We start from the raw sequence: 20,080 nt of genomic DNA, 5'->3' as shown, positions 1-20,080 counted from the left end.
GGACAGCAGAAAATTGTTCTGCTACTATCGGTCTTCCTTTTGCATCCTTTCCTGATCAACACTCAGCCTCTCCTCTCAATGAACCTGAAACAGTAATTTGAAAATTGTAGTATGAAAGTTGCTAACTTAGCTTGATATTTGAGGGGCTCTCTTCTCCCTCTGTTAGATATTTATTAAATAATTTGTCTGTTGTAGGCACTGCAGAAAGAAGGTTTGGGCAAGTTTCAAGTCTGTTTCATTGCATGTTGCTTATGAAGGTGAAGGCTTTATTTTTCAGAGTCAGTTTACTCTTGACCACCACTTTATCATCAATGAAAGCTGCTTCAGTTTCACCCCACTCTGATTCCTGATTTTGAGATTTCTTCTTTCACCTTGCCTCTATGGAGATCCTGTTTGACCTCCTTCTCTGACACTGGCTGCCCAGCGTCTTTGGTGCAGTGTGATAGCAAAAAATGACTCAGAGATCATTTGCTTAAAACCTGCCCTATTTATGGAGAGGAAAACTAGAATTCTGAAATCAGCCCAAGTTGTGTCACTTGTCAGTTGCAAAGCCCGAGTTAGAACCTAACTGTCTTGATACTTGCCCTTCTACAACATAATATACCTTTCTTTATAAGCAAAATCAATCTATCTATTTATGTGTCAATCATCTGTTTATCCACCACTTATCCATCCATTCATCCATCCATTCATTCATCTCTCCCTCTCTTTCTCCACCTCTTTTTCCTCAGACTTCATACTCAGGGGAATATAAGTTCATTAACTTTTAAGATACAGATTCACAACACAGTTCTGTAACTAGTATTTCTCTTTGTCTCTCTGTGAGTGTTTGTGACTGAATATGCTTTTCTTAGAGAAAGAAAGTATATAAAGACATATGCTTTCACTAGTTTTCAGCATTTTATGGTAGAAAAACGTTTTGCTGCCTGAGATTTTAAAAATGTAATTAATTATGATTATTTTCACCCCAGAACTGCATGCTGCTTGGAGGACGGAAGAACACAGATGTTCCCTTGGAAGGATATTTAGTAACACCAATACAAAGAATATGCAAGTACCCTCTCATTTTGAAGGTATTTTATGTGCTACCTCGTTGTAGCCATTTCCTTGTACCTACATCTTTTGCTGATGAGCTTTTTAAAAAATTATTTTAAAGAGTTTGATATTCTAAAGGAAGGGCAGACCATGAGTATTGGAAAAAAGTGGTCATTTTGTCACAAATTTATATATAGTGTAGGAAACAGATTTTCAGTGGAAAAGCCACTGAAAGAGCTTTTGGTGCTCTTTGTATAAAACATACTTAAGTTTCATTTAGAGGAAATGCATTAGCTTCAAGATAGATCCCATTAAGTTCATTATGACTAGTTTATATAGCATTTTGCAGGGCCTTTTATTTTAAATAAATCCACTGCTGGCATATTTTTGATTTCCTTAAACTTTGATGACTTTGTGATGCTAATGAAATTATGGTCAAAATTATATAATTGCATAGCCAGAATTTAAAATTATTATTAAAGGGAATAGTGTGGGTCGCATGAGACAATAAATGATAGAATGTGGAATGAGATTGCTAAGAAAACATTGCCTCTAGAAGATGTAAAACATCCCACTAATGGTTGCAGATTTGTTGTCTCATTATAGTAACCACAATTTTTATTATGTAAAATATACTGTAAGGTGCCAACTACTTATTGCCCTTACTGCAATGGACCTATGAATAGGTCAAGACAGCAATTTTTGAAACTACATTTTTTGGAACCATAACATGAGGATAGGCAGCCTGGGATAGTGGTTAAGCACATGAACTCTGAGTTTAAATCCCAAGTATTGTGCTTACTGGACAAGTAATCGAACCTCTTAATGCCTTGGTTTTTCATTTATGAAATAGAGGTGATGATGATGATGATAATGATGATGATGAAATTATAGCATAGACCTGTGGGAATGTGTGTATGTATGTATGCACGTGTATTCTGAATACATATATATGCATATATATAGGATTATATAATAATAATGATGAATTTAACTATTTTATAAAATCAATTAGCATAGTATGTACGTTATAAGTATTAGCCATTTTTGTTCATATCTATTTGATTCTGATTTATTTTAATATATAAATTGCTACTTGGCATCTAAACTTCAAAAAATACTCAGAAATACTAGAGACATATTAACTAGTGTTTTTATTGATTTGCTTTTTAAGAAATAGATGTTGAATTTGAACTAAAAATGTAGTTTAATACAACTCTTGTCAATTCCATAAATTGGGTATCTGTGTAAATTTTATTTGAAAATGTTTGTTCCTTATTAAAGAAATAAAAGTCTAACGTTGCTTGCTTAAGCCACAAAAAGCCTCAGAGAGGCTGACACAGCTCTGCAGAGGGCGTATTGTTGCAAATGTGTCTCCTTTCTTTCTGAGAATCCCTACAGACCTCTGACTTGACTCAGTTTGCCTGTGTACTCATAACTGCAGTTATTCCTGACCCTGATTTTGGAATCCCAAGGGATTTGTTTAAGAAGGGATAGGGAGATTAAAAGGTTACATCCTGACAAAGTGGTTATTCTAAATTACTCATTTCTGATTAGGGTTGAACTCAGGTATTTGAACTGACCTCTCAGAAGAAAGCATCGTGGATGCGTCCTTTCTTAGCCAGAAGGTCAGTTCAGAGCCCCTTCAAGCAGTGGATTGTTGACCTCCTTTCCCTTTTCTGGTAGATTATCTCCACAAAGAAACATGGAAAAACTGTTAGCTCATGTAATAGACACGTTGACGTTGATATTTGTCTCTGTTGTACCATCGGCTGAAAAATTCTGCTGGGGTTTTCTTTGATTTAGGGTGTTTCATTTATTTGGAAAAAAATACTCTATGGATTAGGCTGTAATGTTAGGAAAAGATACATTGATGTTATTTGTGGAGCTTGAAATTATTGAGTTGGTCAATCAACATTGGGTTCTTAGCAAGTAATGGCTAACAGATTGTAGTGATGGTTTTCTCTCACTATTTCACATTATGCAAATTCATATTCAACTCCTTAGATGATTGGACCCCAAATTATGGCCTGTAGACTGACTTGACCACTTGACGTAATTTACAGGTGCCTCTACTCTTTAGAGTTTCTGAAGAAGCCTGCATGTCTCATTTATGGATTTGTGATCCAGCACAACTTTTAAACCTTGTCTTGGGAGTGATATAATATGTATTCCTCTGGTGTTAGCTCTGCAGAACAAGGTGTGAACATAACGAATTTAGGGTCCAAGTTTATGGCAGAATTTTCAACAATAACAGAACTCAAAAGAGTATAACAACTGCATATTTTCACACTGTTTGTTGAGAATTTAGAAAATTCTTTTCAAGACTTGCCTCAGGATTTCTGTAATTGTGTTAGTTACGTGATGATGGCAACTGTAGTAAGGAAACACATGACTAATTAAAAAGCAATGTGGTCCCAACTGTCTAGACAGTGGGTGAAGATGTTTAATTTTGTGCTTTTAAACATCTAACAATGGCTTTCAATATGTTTAAGAGATTAAAGCTTATTCTAGTTTTGATGAGTGGGAAAAATATAAATAAAAAGACCGTCCCAATACCCTAAATACCAAAAACAAAAAAGGAAGCTATTGAAGGGTACATGGTAGTTCATTCATCACATAGAATAAGCCTGAGTAATTGGGAAAAACAGCATAAATTGCTCCTTTAATGATGGAGTATTGTAGAATTTATAAATTATCTTGTTGTAGTAGAAGACATTATTTTAAAATTTTACTTTATGACATATTTTTATAGTTTCTCAAAAATATTAGAAAATAAGATGTTTAAATTTTTTTGAAATTATGACGTACTTAAAGATTTGTTATTCTGTTAAAGACTCTAGAAAAATGAAATTAACATATAAAGATGTACTTCTGTTAGAACAAAAGTCAAATTATTAAAAACATACAAATTTATGTTCCCGGTAAGATATTTGACCATTCAAAAGGAGGAACCTAACTTAATTTTTAAAAACAAAGTAAGTTTGAGGAAAAATTAAAGTGACTGCAAAAATGTGCATCTGGGTTATACTTACTCATTGATTCAAACTTTTGTTTTTGATCTTAATCTTAGAGGAATTTGTGATGTCACTTATGGAAGTGGCTCTCACGATCTTTACAATTTTCATTTCCTGGTCAGGCTGAACCTGCTGTACCAGAAAGCTGAAGATCAAAGGGCAATTTGTTTTTTTGTGTATAAACAGGAGTTGCTGAAGCGGACTCCACGGAAACACAGTGACTATGCAGCAGTGATGGAAGCCCTCCAAGCCATGAAAGCTGTCTGTTCCAACATAAATGAGGCCAAGAGACAGATGGAGAAGTTAGAAGTTTTAGAGGAATGGCAGTCTCACATTGAAGGCTGGGAGGTACATTCACTTTGCTTGACAATCAAGCTTAAGATAGTTTTTTGTTGCAGGCCTTGTGCAGAATTACTGGCGTTGGATGGAACCATAAATGGTCATTTTCTTAGATATTTCTTGAGGACTACAGTCAATTCTGAAAAGTGCTCACTTTCATCATTATTTTAAAGTATCTTTAAGGTGGTAGTTAATTGACTTAACCTTGACCGAAGAAGTTTGTGATGGAGCCAATAGATACTACGTGGGCTATAAGCATTAATATTTTAGCATTTATGCATCGTGATGATTCTGTTCCTCTCTTAACTTTGGCCATAAGTACATAACCTGAATCCTGGGAGAGTGAAGAAGGGACGGAAAGTTCAGTAGGTTTGCTGTGATATTCCTTTCAGACTCTAAATTACGTGTTCACTTAACCTCTTTGTTTTGATTTCTTCATTTATAAACTGAAGGAACTGGCTATGATCTTATTTTTAAGGTTTATTCAAGATGAAAAATGTTATGACTTCCTGAGTCATTAAGGAAACTTTTTTATGCCAAAAAGAAGAGTATAGTTAAAAATCTGTAAAATGTTTTCAGCTAATGGTAACTTTGATTCCCAGTTATTTCATGGGGTTGGAGTCCTGTGTTACTTTACTACTATGCAAAGAATAAACTCAAATTCTGTCATTACGTTGCCTTAATTTAAATGAGTATAAGCTTTGGACTAGGTCAAATTTTTTCTTGTTATAAAGTAAGCAATTAAGATAACTTTTAAGTATAGGAAAGATTGAAAATGCTCCTAGCCAAATACTGTTATCACATAAAACTAAGTGGATTGCTTTATCTTTAAGGCTTTAGATGAATTTGTTTCTTACCTTTGATATGTTAGTTTTCATTTGGACCTAAAATTATGTCCACCCAGATATGCAAAGAAACCTCAAACATTGACCTTAAGGAATTCTCCCATTTGTTCCTTCTCTCCTATGAATCTTTTAAAATGCTAACCGGGGTTGACCTAGCTGCTTCTTTGTCTAACTCCTTCCATTTCAAGTGTCCAGAGTGCCCTCACATTCAGCATGAATGCTGCCTCTTTCAGGCGGCTAAAATGGTTGTGTGTTTTACAGTTAATTCATGATGATTATTTCTTTCCTGGGGAGCTGTTGTCCTGCTGTGATGAGAAAAATGGACTCCAGTTTGCTTTTGGAGTTCTGTTGTCACTCAAACACTGGAAGAAAAGTGGAACTTGCTTTAAATTGCAGAATTTGTCAATGAAATGTGCCAGGCCTTTTACTAAAACAAAAACTTCAGAGACTTTTTTCGGGACTCTAAGGAAATGGAATCTGTCATAATTTTGTTTCATCCTGGTGTATATCCTAAACATTGAGTGTACTGCAGAAATGAGAGATTCCTTAAAAGTTATTGATACTGTTTACACAGTATACACCAGTTACTCAAAGGAAGAATGAATGTAGGTGGAACTATATCATATGTAGCCCACAACCGAGGGTGCCTGACTTCACCGGCTTTCGTGGTTTTATGACATTCCGAGAGCAAGAGAAAATGGGTCACTGAGACAGGGAAAACTGGATGGAGTTAAGGAATTCTGTTGTGTATTCAGAGCAATTAGAGAAGAATGTTGCCACTTGTTAGGTATAAGAACTTGGGTAAGTTAAATAGTCCTTGTTTTTAAGTTCTACAGTCAGTTCCAGTAGGCACAGGGGAGATAATATGAAAGTTGGGTTCCAAGAAAGTGATTCCAAGAAGAAGTGGCAACATAAATTCTACTTGAGTAGGATTTGACAATGATTGCGAAAGACGGCCATACGGAGATTGGGAGTTTTGGGACTTTGAGGGAGTGCAGCTTGGAACAGGGCCCAGTCAGTGGGTTTGGCAATTTGTGATAAGAACTCCATTGCCTGTCCCAGTCCACCACCCCATCGAGGGGGGCAACTTGATTTTCAGGCCTGGTCCCTTCTGGGGAGTTTAGGAGAAATTGCTAGTCTCATAGGACTCTCTGTAAGGACACAGAGTCACACAGGCTGAATTCAGGCCCTGGGAGGAAGCTGTAATGAGTTAAGAGCTGTCTTTGACTTGCTAATGGGAATCCTTGCTCAGCCTGCGGAAGCCTTGTGTATCTGTGGAGAGGCTACCTTAGGGTTAGGACGCGGAGAAGTTCAGATGTAGGGTGGCATGACAGTTACAGAATGCAGAGTTCCCTGATGAGTTTTTGAGGTTAGGAGTCTTGGGCTCATGCTAGGAAACAGCTCCTTCTCCGGCTCCTTCCACAGGCTCCTGCAGACCCCGTTCAGGGCCTCCTTAGGGAGGACACTGTTCCTTCAGTAACTAAAATTCTATTTGATGGAGTCCAAGTCTGATATACCATGAATTTGCATTATTTCTATTATAGGTGTATTATTCTGTCATTTAATTATCTGGGGACTTACTTCACTGTTAATCAAATGAAAGCTTTCGTTTTAAACAATAACATCTCTTAGGCACAATGTTCCTATCTAGTATTTTGTGTTACTAAATTATTTACATTCCCGAACGTGGAATTTAGGTAAACAAGCAATTGAAATTTATTGTTTGCAAAACATATGACAGTGAGAAAAGTATGGCTTTTGAGCAGAGTTGGTTTTTAGTCTGGACTCTAACCCTTTGTTTGAGGATGGTATATAATTCCTCTCCTATATGGAGTGTGGATTATTGCAGAAGTCAAATGAAATAAGTAAAAGTGCTCTGAATATTGTGAAATGCTACGCAAATATGAGGTAGTATTTTAAAGCTTTAAAAAATTCCCCTCATTTGTCTAATATATGCACCAATCTACTAAAGGTATTATAGTACTTAGGGTTATATGGTTGTAAGCAACAGAAACTAAAAGAAAAATTAATTTAAAAGATTGGGTAGCTTGCAGAGTCAACACAAAAGCTGCAGCATCAGACCTGAGAAGGGTGTCTAGGCAGCTGAAACTATTTGACAGTCTCATCCATGCGCTAGCTAAAATGAATAGGCTGTAATAATTTTTTCCATCTTTATATGACTACACTCAAGACTGAAGATCAAAATCCAAGATTCAACTAATCTTGCTTGGGTGAATTTGCTAAGGGAAGGGCAGAGGAACTTGACTGCCAGCCCTCCAATTTCTTTTTGGGGAAATAATTGATTCTCCATTGTATGCGTTATAATCACATACAGTGCGTTATAATCATCTCCACAGTTGGCTGAGATGCTATACTCTTCATTGAATAGATTTAAAAAATGAAGACTATTTAACTTACCTGAGTTCTTATAACTAACAGGTGACAACATTTAGATCTGAAAATAGGCAGCTTGACTCTAAAGCTTATATTCCTTACCATGTGCTATTATATCCACTCAGATACAAATTTGGCAAATGCTTTGGATTAAGTTTGTTTTCCTGCTTGTCTTTTAAAAGTAAGTTGATTATCAAAATTAGGTTTTTGTCAGCGTTTATGTAGTAACTGCCACCACAGAAATTCTATAGCGTATGTTTTATTTGTTCATTTTTGAAGTTATGCCTTTTGTTAGTATAATTTATTATATCTCAGTCATATAAGTTATGCAACATTTAGAACATTCTGCAAGATAGTCTACTGAAGGTAATTGTGGGCAATGATTAATATGTCCTGGAAGGGATGTTTATTAGCTGTTTAATCAGAGTCACTGATTCATTTCATAGAACAGGACCATTCTCTGTCTGTGTGTTGGTTGATTGATTATGTTGTAATGATAACTGTAGCCTTTGGAGCTATACTGAAGTATTTTGACAACTGAGTATCAATAAACATTACGTTGTCAGTAATTCAGCTTTAAGTCCTTGATATGCCTGTTTGGAATTGATCTCTCAAATCTGGAAAGCAGTATTGTGATAAAAGATAAGAGAAGGAATTATTAATATATGAAGGTGTTGGGATAAATGAGATTCAAGATAAATATTGTGTTTTAGAAAGTAAAGAGACACAGAAAGAAATTGTACATTTCTTTATTACCTTTTTACATGGAAAAATACAGTGTTACAGGACTATTTAAAAATTACTTCCTGTTGGTTTTGGAATCTGTTTGCTGCTTCCATTTGATTGAGTTTGTGCCTGACAGTGTATTGACTTCAGGTCATGTTTCTTGTTATTTCATGGATGTGAGTCTTCTGGAGCTTAGTGCTAGTACTTGTTTCTTTTTGTCCTCTGTATGAGGTGATTTGGCAGATACAAATTCATCTTCTACCTTGAGATAGAATTGATTTATATATAGTCTTTGTTATTTGAGGATAAGTGGTTCTGGAAAAAGATGGCTGAAAATGAATCCAGTTTAAAAGAGGCACAAAATTTCAATGAAGTGGAAGGGGGAAGGTTTGATGGGACTTTATCTTAGTAAAATGAAAATTTATATTATTTGTTTTATATGTCACAGAAATCAGGTTATAATTTTAGTTAATAGTTTTAACCTCAAAAAGAGCAAATCAAATGCTGAGTCTTTTTTGGGGTGTGTCAAACATTTTATGATAAGACAATATAATATTCTTTATTTTATGTTTGTTTTCATAGTATTTTTTAAAAGATTTGTCTTTATGAGAATGTTCAAATGCTTCATCAATTTTCTTAAGAGACTCCTTTGATATCAGAACTGTTCTCTTACGAAGCGCATTCTAGTTGTCGGTCTTGTCAATTTTCTTTTCTTCCACTGTGAATGAATCTAGCTCTGTTAGATCTTTGTCTGCTGATGCATTGTATACGAGTGGGGACATTTCAAGGCCTCCTGTTATCTTTCATCTTTTCCAAGATTGTAGTTTCTCTCCGCAGTCAGTTCATACATATCTGTGGTTAAACAGTTCTTAATGATTTTTGCCTGCCATTATCCTAGAGATAATGCACAGATTTAAGTCATGGGAAATCAAAGGCACAGTGGGCATGCTTTAGAGTTTCAAAGATAAATGCAGTATAAAGGAAAATGCTGTGAGCTGCTGTGTTAGGATGATATTTTTAGACAAATCTGCACATTTTGACATAGAATCCTTCAGTACATTAACAATTCTCAGGGAATTATTTAGTTACTCAAGGAAGATACTTCATGCCATGATGGTAGATTACTGTGGTAGAAGATGGTGAAAGGTGATTTTGCACTAATTCTTGAAGCCTGCTTTAAGTGTTAAAGGTACATCATCTCAGTGACAGAAACATCTCAGTCAGATTCAGTAAAACACAATCTGACCGAAGTTATGTGTATATTGTGAGATACACTTTGTGGCATAACCATGAATTCTAGAAGCTATCAATGGTTGTGCTTGTCCTTATTTACTGAAAATGTGATTAGTAATTGACTAAACTGATGATTTGGGTTGCTTATATAAAGAAATGTTGACCTTAAAGAGGTCAGTCAATCTTACTCTGTTTTTTGATCAGGAATGAGGAACTGATGGGGACTTTTAGTAATGCCTTAAATAGAATAGGTCTGTATATTAGCAAGGGGCTTGAGAGTTTCTTGTATCAATTTGGACGGGTGATTCAAAAAGCCAAACTAACATACAGGATGGAGGAAAAAGACCTGGCGGTTTGATTGATTGTAGCATCACTTTGAATCAGTTGTAAGATAACAATGTCATTATAGTTAGCTCAATTTTATATAAAATACTCCTCACATTTATTAAGAAAGATAATTATTAACAAGTCAGGAAATGTTTTGTTAAGAATGCATCTACTAATATCTGCATATGTTAATTTGAGGTACTCGGGAGATTTATTTAATGTGAAAATTAAGATGATATCTGCAGTAACCCTTTCATAATGTAACAGCTTATCATCCGGGGTTGGCCTATATGGGTCATCATAAGAAATGGTCTAAGGGAGGGCTATTCTGTACATTTTGTGAAATTGCTATAAATTAAAACCACTTTGCTTAATGAACACATGATAAAGTACATGAAATTCTGTAACTTTTTTTTTTTTTTTTGCCAAATCTTCACTTGTATATCCACTTTCAGGATGAAAAGAAATAATAAAGGAACAGCAGGGTGTGGTGGCTTATGCCTGTAATCCCAGCACTTTGGGAGGCCAAGGCGGGCAGATCACCTGAGGTTGGGAGTTCGAGACCCGCCTGACCAACATGGAGAAACCCTGTCTCTACTAAAAATACAGCATTAACCGGGCATGGTAGTATGCCTGTAATCCTGGCTACTTGGGAGGCTGAGGCAGGAGAATCGCTTGAACCCAGGAGGCGGAGGTTGCGGTGATCTGAGATTGCACCATTGCACTCCAGCCTGGGCAACAAGAGTGAAACTCTGTCTCAAAAAAAAAAAAAAAAGAAATAATAAAGAAAAATGTCTAAAATTTGCAATATAAAGATAATCAAATTAATATTTAAAAACTCTTAATTCCCCATTTTGAAAGTTTGATTTGTCATTGTAGGTGTTAGTTTTTATTTTAATTTAAATTTTTATAATTAACCAGAGAAACTATTATCAGTGATTATTGTGGAAATATGAAATTTAAAATTAATGTTCTAAATTTTAAATATGAAACATTAAAAATAGAAACATTGAGTTACACAAAAATTAGAAATTTACTCCAGATTTAAAGAATCTTGACATAGTTGAAACTGAAAGTCTCTTGCAGAGCACATATATAGATCTTTATGGAAAATGTCCTTTTTCTTTTTTTTTTTTCTTTTTGGTCCAACTCAGTGCATTGGTTATGATAGATTAAGTTGTAGAAACAAATAGACTATAATATTTATAATGGCTCGAAATAGACATTTCTGTGCATCTTCCACCACAGTCCGACTCTCATGTCCAACTCAGGGGGCAGCTTTCCTCTGTTGATGATTCAGGGGGCCAGGCTCCTTCCATCTTGTGGCTCCTCTTCACTTCTAGTGGCCAGTGCTTGTGTTAAGAATTGCTTTTGTCACTAGTCATGTAATCTTGATGGGCATGCTATAAACACTTATTTAATTAGCTAGTGTGCCTTTGCCAACTTCTAATAAATAGGGTGAAAGGCTCTGTGGAAAGTTGCTCCCTTTAAATTTTTTTTTCTCTTTTTATTTCTTTTCTCCATCCTAGGGGTGGATATATAAATTGAGACCTGCTAAACATGTAGACAATTTCATGTACTTTGTGCCTATGGAGCCCCTTTTCCCCACATACTGGGGAAAAAGAGAAAAAAAAAAGACAGATAAATTCTAATTGTTAACATTATGAATTAATTTGAAGTCATCTCCTTTCAACATGACATAGGTGACATGTATTCTGTATGCTTGTGTATGTACACAACCTGGAAGGAGACACAGAAGGAGACTGATCAGGGGAAACGAGGGGGTTAGGCGCCCTCCAATCAGTATATAACTCTCTCTACTGTTTGTTTGCACTTTAGCCTGTGCATAGATTGCTTCTTAAACATAATTGTGAGTAGAAAAATAATTATATACAGAAGTGTCAACCAAGTAAGCAGACATTAATTGCATTTCTCCTGACTTAGGGGTCCAACATCACTGACACCTGCACTGAAATGCTAATGTGTGGAGTCTTACTGAAAATTTCTTCTGGAAATATTCAAGAACGGGTGTTTTTTCTTTTCGATAACCTTTTGGTGTACTGCAAAAGAAAACACAGGTAAGAGCCTAAGCAGGTCACACTTGAGAAGTGGTCACAGTTTCTACCTTTCCCTCTGGGGATCATCCAGCTCACAGTTTCTACCTTTCTCTCTGTGCTTCCCAGAACCCATCATCCATCAGTGCCTTTCTTCACATTTGTTCAGTCTGCTCTCTGATTGTTCGCTTCACCTTCTTGTAAAATCTAACTGAAATGTCACTGTCATCTGATGATGCTGGGTCCTCAGAGCCCTCTTGAGGAGAGGTGCAGTTTGTTCCTAACCCACATATCTCAGGCCCTGGAGGAGTGGCTGGTGTGTCTTCCTTGTTTCCTAATCCTGTTTCCCAATCATTTCCCCCTCTTCCTTCAATAATCTCAGCACATGTGAAGTTCATGCCATGAGTCTTTCCTCTCCACTACCTTTCCCTCATCTCCCCTTTATAGAACACGTAATATCTCACTGTCACACGTGAATTTAGTGATTTCTCTAGCTCTTGCATCATTTTCTTTCTAACCTACTCCTGTTGCCATTTTGGAGGTGTTCAAAACTCACATGGATGATCTATCCAGAATTTTGGACCTGAAAGCCCACTGTCTCTTCACCTGCAATGAGCCTTTCTGCCATTACACCTGAGTCTCCTGTCCTAGGGCCATACTTTTACCTTGTCAATACCAACAGTCATAAAATTGAAATCTTCATTTCAGGCATTCTACTCTGAATATCATCCCCCATCCTCCTAGCTCTCTTCCTCTGGTATTGTCACTTCAGCTATTCTGGCTCCAAACATTGTCGAAGATCTCCTATCTCAAAATTTAAAAGTCCTTTATCTTGTGTCACACTGTCACCCTTCATAGCAGACTTCCTTGCAGGAGTTTTATGTTGTCACTTTTTCTACTTTCCCACTTGTTATTTGGCTTGAGCAACATTCAGCAAGGTCTTTGTTCACTCTCCTCCACTGAGCTACTCCCATCAGAATCACCGTAAGAAGCACTGCTGTGCTTCTTATTCCAGTGGTCACTTTTCTGCTCTTTAAGGTTTTGCTTGTTTTTGTAGCAGCGTGTAGCTTAGCTGAGCAATCCTACCTTCCCAAAGCACTCTCTTCTCTTTAATGTTATTATATCCCACTCTCTTGGCTGGATATTGGAGTGCTGTGGGGCTCTGCATTTGACTCCTTTTCCCTCTTCATATTCATAGACTCTTCCCAGCTGATTTTATCCATTCCCATCACTCGTGTCCCACATCTGTGTCAGTTGCTCTCAAATCTCTATACTCAGCCCAACAATCTCAACTCCTACAGCCTGTCTGCTATGATGGCCATGAGGAGTCTCAACCACAACATGGAAGAAATGGGATTCTGGATTCCCCTTCCTAAAGTTACTCCTCTCCCAGCTTTCCCTCTCTATTGTTTTCTCAATTCCAAAAATTATGAGTTAGCCTTGGTTCCTGTTTTTCCCTCAACGTTCCACATCCAATCCATTAGAAAATGTTCCTGCATCTGCATTGAAAACATGCAAACATCTCTCCACATCTTTCCATCATCATTACTACTATGCTCCAGGCCACCTGGATCCCCCTTTGGTGACAACAGTTGTCTCCTAACTGACCCACCATATCTTTCCTTATGCCTCCACAATTTGTGCTCTCCACAGAAACCAGAGCACCTTTTATAAAACAAATCAGATCATGTTGTCACCTTGCTCAAAGCCCTCGTTGGCTTCCTAGAATAAAGTTCTTTTTTTGTTGTTTGTTTTGTTTTGAGACAGGGTCTTGCTCTGTTGCCTGGGCAGGATAGAGTGCGATGGTATGTTCATAGCTCTGTACAACCTTGAACTTCTGGGCTCAAGCAGTTTTCCTGCCTCAGGCTCCCAAGTAATTGGCGCTATAGGCACATACCACCACACCCAGCTAATTTTGTTTTTCAGTAGAGACAAGGTCTTACTGTGTTTCCCAAGCTGGTCTCGAACTCCTGGCCACAACAGTCCTCCCATATCAGCCTCCCAAAGTGCTGGGACTACAGGCATGAGCTACCGTGCTTGGCCTCACCTAGAATCAAATTCACACTCCTTACCCTAGTTTACAAAATTCTGCCTGGTCCAGCTCCTGCCTGTCTCTCACATCATCACGTCCCATTTCTCCAAACACAATACCTCACTCCTTCCTTTAGCCTTCTCTTTCTCTCATTCCTTGATTATGCCACGTGTGCTCCCTTCTTAGGGCCTTTGTACTGGCTGTTTCCTTTCTCAGTATGCCCTGTCCTTTGAGTTTTCCATGGCCAGATTCTTTGTGGCTTTCAGATCTCACTTAAAAATCACTCCCTCTGAAGTGTCTTCCCTGACCATCCCATCAAATGTGGCCTCCTAGTCACTATCATTATCGGGAAAGTACTTGTCACTTACTATTTCCTTCATCATTCGTTTGTTTACCTCCTGCCACCTTTACTAGATTAGACTGCAGGGTCCATGAGAACCAGGGGCCTTACTGCTCCTTCAATGCAATTTCTCTGGAAATTGGAGCAGACCTGTGATAGACAGCTGAGAAACACAGAATCAATGAATGAGCGAATGAAACTCAAACTAGTCCCCTATAGAGCTTAGCCATCATTAATGTAAATAATTTGTGTATTAAGGTTATTGATATAATGCTATTTGTTTTAAAGCATGAATACACTTTTTTCTTGAGAATGTTCTTACTTTATGGGATGTTTTCTTAAACTCTTGAGAAAATTTTTTTGCATGTTGGTTAAGCAAAACAGTAGAGTGACATTTAATTGAGAAGTTTCCTGAGCCTTTACGTGCTTCACCCTAACCATATATAGGACACATTTGTTTTAGTGAAATGGTACCAATAGGTTCATTCAATTTAAAGGTAAAGCAGTAGTTCAAAGTACAGGGTTTTAAATGACTATTTATTCCAGGTTCAGAATTTAGAAAACTATAGTCAAATATTTTCTGGTAGAGTGAGAATTAGAGACACAAAACTGACTGGTTTGTAAGACAGACTGAAGGGAGAGTTATTCTTCATTTCTGATAATGAGTGTTCTTGAATCAGTCATCAAGATGCCCAGAGCAAGTTAGCAAACATTTGGTAGCTATGATGATGATACATGGTAGTTCTGCCATGTGGGTTTTAGTATTAGAATTCCCTAGTAAGAGACATTAATTCAAAAATGCAATTAGATAAGCTGAGAAAACGTAGGAATACAACATGTATCTTCATGAGAAGGAACAGACTAGGATTAGAGCCCCAAAATAATTAAATTGTTGACATCTCTATTCTGATGAGTTTTTTAAAATTCCTTTTTACCAATGTGAAAATGAATCTTTTTTTATGTTCTTCTAAGTTCTCTGTGTTTGATAGCGAGATTGAGATTGATAGAAATTGGCTTTTGGAAGATGTAGAAGAGGCTGTTATTTTACTTGTGTGTTACTCATTAAGAAACTGTAATGTGAATCAAGGTGTTTTAGTGCAATTCTCCATTTGAGAATGAAATCTTTTTTCTTTTTTTTTTTTGAGACGGAGTCTCGCTCTCGCCTGGGCTGGAGTGCAGTGGCCGGATCTCAGCTCACTGCAAGCTCTGCCTCCCGGGTTTACGCCATTCTCCTGCCTCAGCCTCCGGAGTAGCTGGGACTCCAGGCGCCCGCCACCCCGCCCGGCTAGTTTTTTGTATTTTTTTTTAGTAGAGACGGGGTTTCAGGATGGTCTTGATCTCCTGACCTCGTGATCCGCCCATCTCGGCCTCCCAAAGTGCTGGGATTACAGGCTTGAGCCACCGCGCCCGGCCTGAAATCTTTTTTCATTCAAATTGATCCCATCTTTATCTATGCCTGCCATTAAGACTCAAATCTTTTGCAAAATTAACATTAGTGGACAAATCATGATATTATGTGGTCTTATGACTGGAATTGCTAAGTACATTAAACACAGGAGAAGTTTAACAAATTAAAATCCTGCTATTTAGCAAATACACTTAATGAATGTATTATGTGGGCCAAATACATACAGGTTAGAAATGGAAATAACAAAATAGTTCAACATGTCCTTTCCCTTCCAGGACTGGAGAACCTGTTTGAACAAACCATCTGTTCCCTTCACTTAGAATGCTTCACTCCCTTATGAACTTGGCCTCAGCATATACTATCTAAGATGTAGAGATCTTTCAGAAAACATGAGTAAAGGGAACATTTTACAAACTTCCATAATGTTGTGATTATATAAAGTAGGGACCTGATGAATTTAATTCTAGAATTACATTCTTTAAATAGCAGAGTGCCAGATTAGGCATCCTTGCTTTGGATATTTCTAATATTATTAATCTCAGTAGAAACTAGTTTTTAAAAAAATTATGATATAGTATTTGATATGTATAAAATGATATTGGTTAGTTTGGCTTATTTATGAGTTTTAAAAAGTAGTATCATAGTGGTTTTAGTTTTTTGCAATTTATAATTTGCATTTAGTATAGTTTCTAAATCCATTTTGTGTGTAGCAAAAATTTCTTCATGTTACCTGCTGCATAATATTTCATTAGTTAAATGTATCACAATTTAATTATTCATCCTCCTATCAATGGGCTTTAGGGTTGTCCCCAGTTTTTCTGCTATTGTATACATTCTTGTATATGTGTCCTGGTGACCACTACAACACATAATTAGGAATTAAATAATAGAATCAAGACATTTAAATTTGCAATATTATAATATGCAGCATAATTATTTTCAAACTATAGGCTTTTTAGTCTTTAAACTTCAATAGAGCCATTTTCTGAAGAGATCAAAATCTGTTTGAGCTAAGAATTATAGAATTGATCAAACACTTACTGGAATTTTATATTGAGTATTAATATCTGAAACCCAAGAGAAATATACAAAGCCCATACAGAGTTCACAGTAAGCTCATAAAAAATTGGTATGTTGAAAATAGAACTAAGTGATGGATTCTTATATATAATCCATGATTATTTTGCCTGTGACTAAAACTGTTAAGGATATTAAGTCTTTTCAGTATGATTGTTTTTAAGTTAGTTTACCAACTTACAAGAAATTCTGTTTTTCAAAACGCCATGATATTATTTTCCAGCTGCAAATAATACCTGCATATTAGTTACCTGCATATTAGTCTGATCTGCATTCCTCTTTATAGTCAACCTCCTGTGAGGCCAATTTTCATAGCTACCTGGGATGAATTCGTAATTTATAGCATTGATTTATGCCTATTAATGAAGAACATTTAGAGGTTGTTTTCAAAATGAACGTGAGGAGTGCAAGGTGATGAAGGTCTGGGGCTGACAAACTGTCCAGTCAGGCTAATTAATCGATTTGCTTAGTTTTCTTTAGTAGAGATGAAGGACTACTAAGTTTTGATGAGGCTTGAAGGCAGCTAAGTCAGGAATATGCAATTTTTTCCAAGGAAAGAGCCCAGAGAGTGTGATAGCATCTGGAGACACATCCCTGTGCCCACCCTATCCACACTGGGATAAGTATCTTACTGGACAGGAGAGGAAGAGGGGGCACTGCAGTTTGTGTACAGCTACATCTTAACTTGTGCTAGGTGTGTCTACATAACACAACACATTAATAATTATTCGACTATATTAAATTATTAGCCAGATTTTGTCACTGAGTCCAATTGAATAGTCTAGGTCAATGGAAATCTCTTGAGTGACTAGGTATTTTTTAATCTCCTTGAATCATTTCTTAGAATTTTTCCTGTTTTTAATGAAAGAAAAACATTGAAAAAATATTTTTTCCTGTGTGCTTAATGATTCAAATACAAACATATATAACTTCCTAATTCATTGTTAGAAATGGTCATCTGTAAACCTGGGTTTTTGACTTTGTGTTACATACTTTTTAAGATTAAAAGCTGGTACTAGATGTAATATATATATAGTTTTGAAATGTTTTGGGTGTTTTAGAAATAAATAAGGCCTTTTTGAAGGATTGCAAAGGTATTAAGAGACTTGTTCAACAAGTATACAGTGATTATATTATAAAACTATGATAGGAGAAATATTTTTATAGCTGGATATCACTGAGCTTAAGAACCTCCAGCACAGCCAATGCTTTGAAGAGGGATCATAATAACTGGAAATTACCAGCTAGTTACTGAAAAATGAGTCATGAAGGTGAAAGAAACTCAAATGAAATTTTAAAATAACCAGTTGTTAGTGTCTGTCAGAGTCTGATTAGGCACTGCTGATGTCTTATATTGAGCAAAACACATACTCACTCTCCCACCTGTATACTATCCTTAGTTTAAAACTTGAATTTATTTTTAAAACTTAATATGCAGGTTGCCTACTTCATTAAAGCAACCAGTGCTGTTATGAAAGGGAGGACAAATGTAAAGATCTCCAGGAGTCTAATGTTTGATATTGTCAATTGAACTGGTGTCTTTTTTCAAAGAATTGCTTAAAATATATTGTTTTGACGTTGTTTTACATTGTTTAGTAACAAAGTCTTTCTGATTTAATTCCATCTTAAGACGGTTGAAGAACAGCAAGGCATCTACAGATGGACATCGGTACCTTTTTCGTGGCCGGATCAACACGGAGGTGATGGAAGTGGAGAATGTGGATGATGGCACCGGTAAGTGATCTGTGGATTTTAAATGGGATGCCAATGGTAAATAGTAAACTCCTTTGTAAGACAGATTTCTCACTTGGATAATTCACCTGCCGTGTATTAGAGCTTAGAAATACTTTGTTAGGTAAAGTCGTTGGGTAGAGGAAAGAGAAAGGTGAGATAAGGGAGGGGAGGACTACTGTGAAAGTAGAAAATTATATATAGCCAAAACACACTAACATGAAACACAGATACAGAGAAATAGCCGAGTAGTGTCCCATGGCATTCATGGGACTGGAACAGAGGGCACTGTGCAGAAAATAGTTAATGAATGAATTTTCTTTAGTTATACTATTTTATAAGCATAAGAATGATGTTTTGTTCCTATAATATATTCGCTGTAGAATATAGCAAACTCTAGATTTGTCTTAGCTATGTAGTTGTTGTTCATACAGACAGGTTGTAAGTTTGCTTGTAAGCAAATTGTGGATGGAGGTGGTTTGTGTAATTTTAAATGCTTGTTTTAAATATCTTATTACTCAAAGGTAGTAACTTTTCGCTTTATAGATTTGAAAGTATGGGGTTTTATAAGCTAATTTATGCATGATTAGTCACAAACATTAAGTAAAATAAAGTTAAAATAAATTATACTTTCCATTTGAAAAAAAAGTCTCTAAAATAAATTCACTTAGTAAAGTGAATTCCATTTTCCCCCAATGATTTTAGTTAGAATTTTAAAAATATGCTTCTAGGAGACATGCAATATATTAACTGTTGCTAAATGTCTTTTGCTTTCATATAAATAAATACTTTGGTTATATTCATTATACATATGGGATTGGGATGCAGATCAGCTCCCTCCACCTCTCACATACTTTCATTGTCACTCTGGGGTCCCAGAGGGGAGAAGGATATTTATAATCTGTCAGAAGCACAGAATTTCAAATGCTCACCTGTAGGCAATTTCTCAATACCATTGTTAGCATCTGAATAAATTGTCAAGTACTTACAATAATGAACTGTGATTGCTGTAGGTAAGGGAAAAGGGAATGCAATGAGCAAAACTCAGGTGGTGCCTGAGACTGAGCACTCAGCTTCGGAGCCATGCTATTGTGTTCATCCAGTAGAGAGGTTCCTCAGTGGCTAACTGTGGGGTGGTGTGAAGTTGCCAGACAGTTGGCACAGATAGATGTCCCAATTCAAATCCCTTTCTATGCCACAGACTGTAATGCAGTTGCAGATACTCCCATGCTAACGTATGGGACCTAGTCGGCTATCTTTCCATAACAGGATGTACACATTATTTTTTACAAGGTAGCAGTAATTTATTCTGTGCTTTCTAAGAAGACTATGTAGTGACATTTAGAAGTTATCTAACATGCTAAGAATTATCTTGCCTCTGTAACCTTAATGTTCAAGAGACTCCCCAAATGTCCAACTTTGAACCTGAGTTGGGAGGAAGTCAGATAGTAAAAGAAGAACACTATAAACTTCTACTGTGTTCTTTGTTGGACCTGATTACCCATAATGGGTAATCATTATG

At 36.4% G+C, this 20,080-nt stretch overlaps 1 protein-coding gene across 4 annotated transcripts in view; it reads left to right on the top strand.

Annotated features, from left to right (window-relative positions):
• Positions 1-20,080, top strand: part of PREX2 (phosphatidylinositol-3,4,5-trisphosphate dependent Rac exchange factor 2) — a 304,965-nt gene that overhangs the window by 73,270 nt on the left and 211,615 nt on the right. For all 4 annotated transcript variants that reach the window (XM_010371608.2, XM_030938189.1, XM_010371607.2 and 1 more), the window contains exons 5-8: positions 972-1,073; positions 4,239-4,400; positions 11,861-11,994; positions 18,458-18,561. In XM_010371608.2, the coding sequence (XP_010369910.1) occupies positions 972-1,073; positions 4,239-4,400; positions 11,861-11,994; positions 18,458-18,561 (502 nt within the window). The remainder of the gene's footprint in view (positions 1-971; positions 1,074-4,238; positions 4,401-11,860; positions 11,995-18,457; positions 18,562-20,080) is intronic.

Source organism: Rhinopithecus roxellana, chromosome 9 (assembly GCF_007565055.1).
Source record: "Rhinopithecus roxellana isolate Shanxi Qingling chromosome 9, ASM756505v1, whole genome shotgun sequence".
Taxonomy (NCBI): Eukaryota; Metazoa; Chordata; class Mammalia; order Primates; family Cercopithecidae; genus Rhinopithecus; species Rhinopithecus roxellana.
The sequence above is the reverse complement of the archived record's forward strand: the minus strand, read 5'-3'. Positions and strand labels throughout refer to the sequence as shown.